Genomic DNA, 6,000 nt, shown 5'->3' with positions numbered 1-6,000 from the left:
GAATTTAACCCGTTAAGCACCAGTTAACTCGCGTCAGTAAGATAACCCAAGGCAAGTCCCTCTCTTTGTTTCCCCACCCCCCCCCCCACCCCAACTTCAAAAGTCACGCAGCGACTCACCGAAGCCAATTGGTGGAGTTCGTTCCCCCCTCCCTCAGAAACAGATGCTTCACCTAGGTTCTCTGCAGGCCTGCCCAATCCAGCAGAGGTCGTACAGGAGGTTCACGGTGATCACTGCTCACTACCGTTAGTCCACTGGAACTTGAACACTAGTGAAAAACACAATCGCTCTCACACACGCGCGCGCGCGCACAAACACACAACTAAACCCCCCCCCCCCCACCCACCCCAACCCATTCCACAAGACAGTACATTCGGCATTTTGTCAACAGTTTTTATGGCTCAAATGTGAGTCGCCCCCTTTCTCGACAACTCGTGTTTTTGTTTTAACGTTTCCATGGCAGTGCAAATACACCCAGAAAAAAATGTATTTGTGCTGTTAAACCTCCTCACTACTCAAGACTTCCCCTTTCATAAGGCATCGCCCATCATTCTCACCTCCCCCCCGCCCCCCGTTCCACCGCACTCACTCTCTCCCCCTGCTTTGGGAAGCAAGAGCGCCCCGCCCCCCTGTCTGTCTACTTCTCCCTCCTCCCACCACCCAACTCTCCTCTGCTGGAAAAAAAAGTGCTCGTTTTAAAGCAAGTGCTTGGACCATACCAAGGAAACTGATAATGAATCTCATCCAACTAGATAATGCATTATTACTATCATTGTAAGTTTGTCAAGTGTGCTGTTGACGTACACTTACTGTATAGATATATTAAAAACAGAAAATCATAAAGGAGAACAACGCCATTGAGATAGAATGACCTTGACTACAATTAACCCGTATTTAGAAGGGATCCTTGCTACCAGCCCAATGGACAATACTGCCTGCGGGTCACGTTAAGGAAGATGGTTGAAATGGACAGTGAGGGCAGTGCTCTGAGCTACACTTATACCAGCAACGCAAGGAGCGGGGTGCGGGACAGTGCAGGGGAAAGAGGAGTCCAGCTCCTTTTAATGCTACTTTGAAGCCCTCGTTCCCAACAGCACCAACTAACCCCCACCCCCCCCACCCGCCCCTTTACCACCATACAACTTCCCTCCGCCCATCCCTCACGGTCAGTCAGTGGCCAAAGGCGGCACCGGCAGTGGTCGCTATGTGAAAATCCCCGCGAGATCTTGGCTAGTGTTCTTGTTTTAACTGGCTACTCCTGGCGGGGGGGGGGGGGGGGGGGGTGGGGGCGGGGTCACTGACCCAGTAGGCCTTTTGGCTGAACGCAGACCACCCAAGCTCCAAGTCACGGTTAACGTGCGGCCCGGATTTGTGCGGCACTGACACCCTCCCCCTCTCAGGGTTGGCGTTTTAGCCTTCCGACACACATCACCGCTCCCCCCATCTACCCCAGTGAGCACGCCCTGCAACTGTAGCAAACAAAATCCTGCAGCTGCCGGGAAATCCGAGATAAAAGAGGAGACACTGCAGACACTGGTTTGGAGGGGCGTCGGGTTAACTTTGCGACATTGCTCGCTGCCCCCTCCTTCCCCCCCCCCCACCCAAGTGTTGTGCAGCTTTTCTTCCTTGGAACTACAGCTGGTGGAGCGAAAGTAGAAATTTTCCCGACACCTGGGAGAGTCAGGCAGAGAGAGAGAGACATAGTCACTTGGCAAGGTCTTAAGGCTTGGAACGTTCTGTAAACTAGTCAGCAACTCTTGCAAAGTGTCTCTCTCCCCCACTGCCCCGGCAACTGCAACATGCGGGGAGTTCAGGGCCCGTCGAGCTAGGACGGCGCTGTGGGGGTTGCAGGATGCCACAGACAGAGCTGAACCTGGTTTCTCCCCCCAACCCCCGCTCGCTCTCCTCCCCCCGTTAACCCCTCCCAGTTTTACTGGGCTATCACAAGAATCTTTGCGACAGGTTGGAGTTCCGACGAAAGGCGACTGACCCGAGACGTTAACTCAGTTTCTCTCTCCCCACAGATGGTGCTTGACCTGCTGAGCAGTTGCAGCATTTTCTTGCTCTATATTTAAAAACAAAATAATAAAAGTTGCGTCACCACTTGGTGAATTGGAATGGGTGTCTCTCCCTGTGCCAAAACAGTGCAAGGCAGCAACTGGCAGAACCAAGGAAGAGGGCTCTTTATCACTTCCCACATTGCTGTAAGTCCGGAGTCACATGTAGGCCAGGCCGGCTAAGAACAGCAGATTTCCTTAAAAGGACATCAGTGAACCAGATGGGCTTTTATGACAATCCCAGTAGTTTCAATGTCACTGTTACTGAGTTTCGCTTTTTATTCCAGATTTATTTAATTAACTGAATTTAAATTCCTCAGTTGCCGTTAAAAAAAAAAAATCGCACAATTAGTCCAAGACCATAGCCACTGTGCTACTATTTGCAATTTGGAACAAATCTTGGTCTGTAGTGCTCGATCAGCGGAGTTCAAATTGTCACAGGCCACGGGGGTGAAAATGTACAGGTCTATGGTCTGGTATTGTACCTGTCTGGTAGAGTTCTGGTAGCTGGGGCTGTGGGGAGGAAGGCATTCAGGCCCCAGACACAGTGCAGAGGAAAGTACCCAGCGTTGACCCTCAGTGCTACACGGACTGTGACTTGATAAATGGGGCTCCTAGCCTCAAGAAAAGACGACCCAAACAACCCCAGGAGATTGAGGAAAAATCGACTGCAAAAGAATGGCTGAGGCACAACAGCAGAGGTGGTCGGAAGGGAAGGGCAAGGCGACAGCAAATGCTGCTGTCCACAGAAGGGCGACGAGCTGGTCACGTGGAAGGGTGCCTTGAGCCCAGGACGGCGTCGCAGGGGCCGGGGGGGGCAGGACTGACGTCCCAAAGAAACAGCCACACGGGACAAGCGGAGGCAACGGGCGGTTCTCCGTTCAAACACCTCGCGGGTTCGAGAAAAGGGGTCCGACCCAGCATCGCTGATGCCGCTGAATTGGGTTCCCAGGACAGGGTGCGGGGTTCTCAAGGCTGTAGCCCTTAAAAATTCATCAGCATTCGGTTTTAAAAAAAAGCATGGGCACTGAGGATTTTTTTTAAAACTTGGCCACGCATCATTGGTTTCTCTTTTTAATTCATTCTCGGGATCTGGGTGTCACTGGCAAGGGCAGTTTCTATTGTTCACCCCTATACAGCTGAATGTCTTGCGTGGCCGTGTCAGAGGGCATTTGAGTGACAACCACACTGCTGTGGGTCCGGAGTCACAAGTAGGCCAGACCAGGTAAGGGTGGGTGGGGGGGGCGCTCCCATGTAAACCGAGCCAGATCCAGTTAGTCCTACTACACTTCTCACCTCTTTTTTTTTTTAAAAATCCTATCCAGTCAGCTGTTTTATGTTAATTCCATTAACCGTCACACCCTATACAAACACCACCCACCCCCCCCCCCACACTCACTGTTTTACAATTACAAGTCGAGCGTGGGAGCGGTGCCTCTCAGTTTGGGGCCTGGATTATCAGAAGTCCTTCTAATGATTGTCATTCCTGATCCCCATTGCCCACAGACTGCGCGTTTAAAAACGTGGGATCCCTCGGAGTGCCAGCGAGCAACGGCCACTGCATTAGTGTTTGCAGCATTTCAACTCAAGAGATTTAAAAACTGGCCAGTGGTACGGGCTCAACGACACCGAGCACCGTCAACGGGGTCGGGGGCCAGGCAGCGAGGGGGGGGGGGGGGCCACATCTGCAGGAGGCCTCGGCGAGGGGAGGGGTACGGCCGCTGGTCATACGATAGCAGTTGGCGAAACATCATTTAAAAAAAAAATTCAGTAGAACGAAAATCAAACTGCGGGCGAGTTTTGCTTACAAAAAAAAGTTCAGCCAGAGGCAGGAATCAAACTCTCCACCCCCCCCGCCCCCCCCCCCCACCTGCCAGGGTCACAAGGAGACTAATCCCAATTGACAGGTTAACCCTCACAGTAGATGCGGCTCTTCAGTCAGCAGGTGACCTGGTTTATGCGCTTGCGGACTTGGTGGGCTGACGAGCTCCTAACCGTTTGATCAGGGAGACGATGAGGGAACAGAATCGCACCCCCCCGTTCCCCCCCCCCAGTAACACACGTGTACTCTTTGGCGTCAGTATTTTAAGCACACCTGTTCCGATGTCCAACAGACTAGTGTACATCATTGTTAAATATATATAAAATAACTTTGTTCCCTATCTTTTGAAATTATCGTATTAAGCTACTCTTTTTAAAAATAAAATTAACTGATACTGAAGTATATTTAAACATTATGGCTGCTGAGTTTTAAACTGAAAATAAAACCTATTTTGTAAACTCCTGAATAGCTTAAGACTAAATAGCAGTGCATGGTTTATATGACGTGAGCTCCTAGTAAGGCCACGCTTCTGTCTGGCGTTGCTCTCCTTCAAGGTTAAGGTTATGGGATGGATTCACCCACGGCACGTTTAGCTCCCCGCCCCCACCTCCTCCCCTCACACGCTACTCATGGTAACAGCCGTCCAGGCCCAGGGCGCTGCTGTTGAAGCTAGCCACTGGGTCACAGGTCACCGCTTTGGCCAGGATGCTGCAGTTCTTGATGAGGTTGAGGCTGAAGGAGCTGACGCCGTCCTTCGGAGGGAAAGGTTTCATGGTAGCCAGGATAAGTGCCAGGCAGTCTGCTACGTCCTTGTTGGGGGCACAGGCCAGGGCCGGGGTGTGACCTGCGGAGGAGGAGGAGGTGGTGGTGGTGGTGGAGGGTGAAGGGGGAGGGGAAAAAAAAAAACACAGACAGGAGAAAACACTCGAGGTCAGAAAACGTCCGGTGAACACAGTCACTTCACCATACATGTCCCAGGCGCCAGATCTAACGCACGCGAAAAAAGGAACAGAAAGTAACAACTTTCAAAAGGATATATACTCAAAAGAAAAAAAGTCACAGGGCTATAGGGGAAAGGACGGGTTTAGAGGGTGGAGGGGAGGGTGTGGGTGGTTATGGAACTAATTGGATAACTCTTCCAAAAGAGCCAGCATAGACACGATGGGTCAAATGGCTGCATCACTCGGCCGGAGAACCTGCATTTTTACAGCGCCTTTCACGACCTCTCAAAAGCCAGTGAAGTACTGTTGTCGGGTAGGAACTGCGGCAGCCGACTTGCACACAGCAAGATCCCGCACACAGCAATGCCCAGGTAATCAGCTGCAGTGCTGCCGGCACGAGGATAAACACTGGCCCGTACAGAACGGTAACAGTATGAGGGCAAGTCGCAGGGATTGTTACGATCTGAAGCCTCACAACCCAAGCAACAGACGTGCACGTGAATTCAAACAGGGCAGCAGAGTACACGCGTGCTTGAACTAGCCTCAGCATCCCTGGCATTTGGGGTCGGGGTGAAGAGAAGAGAATAAATAGGAGTACATGGACCTCTGGGGTGCCATTATAGGTGGGGGGGGGGGGGGGGGGGGGGAGAAAGAGGTAATGAAAGACGCTTCAAACCCTCTCAGAGCCAGCTGGGTGGCTGCGTTAAGGTCTTCGCCCCGCAGAGCGAGATGCAGAATGGGAAAGGTTGGGTCGCATCGCCGCAGCGCACTGAAACACGCCTGGACCCTGTGGACCCTCCACCACCCAGTCAGGAGAAGAGGAGGGAGCTGGAGAAAACAGCTTAGATACCAACCTTCTTCATCCACGGCGAGAACGGTCGCTCCTCTGTTAAGCAGTGCTTGCACCACCGAGGCCAGTCCGTTACGAGCTGCTATATGAAGGGGCCTGTTGGCACAAGAAGAGAGGAGAGTAATGGGCCTGTGTGCTAACCACCCGTACAAGAGCTCCAGCTGGGGGGGGGGGGGGCGAAGGGAAATCAGAGGAAAGGGCTTGCCTGCTGTAGGACTTGCGCTGTGTTAGTTGATTAACAGGGTAATGATGGGCTTGGTAGAACTGGCCCTAGTGTTCAGAGGCAGTGGGAGAGAGTTGGGAGGAAAGAATGGTTTCAAATCCTTCGCC

The 6,000-nt window shown here is 52.2% G+C and overlaps 1 protein-coding gene across 3 annotated transcripts in view; it reads right to left on the bottom strand.

Moving 5' to 3' along the window:
* Positions 1-611: 611 nt before the first annotated feature.
* The window catches only part of ankrd52a (ankyrin repeat domain 52a), a 53,406-nt gene continuing 48,017 nt past the window's right edge, over positions 612-6,000 (bottom strand). For 2 of the 3 annotated variants that reach the window (XM_068024949.1, XM_068024950.1), the window contains exons 27-28: positions 5,675-5,766; positions 612-4,723 (exon numbers count right to left, since the gene is read on the bottom strand). In XM_068024949.1, the coding sequence (XP_067881050.1) occupies positions 4,503-4,723; positions 5,675-5,766 (313 nt within the window). In that variant the 3' untranslated portion in view covers positions 612-4,502. The remainder of the gene's footprint in view (positions 4,724-5,674; positions 5,767-6,000) is intronic. The other variant, XM_068024951.1, reaches the window with a different exon arrangement.

This window comes from Heterodontus francisci, chromosome X (genome assembly GCF_036365525.1).
Source record: "Heterodontus francisci isolate sHetFra1 chromosome X, sHetFra1.hap1, whole genome shotgun sequence".
Classification (NCBI taxonomy): domain Eukaryota; kingdom Metazoa; phylum Chordata; class Chondrichthyes; order Heterodontiformes; family Heterodontidae; genus Heterodontus; species Heterodontus francisci.
This window is presented reverse-complemented; position numbering and strand designations above follow the sequence as displayed.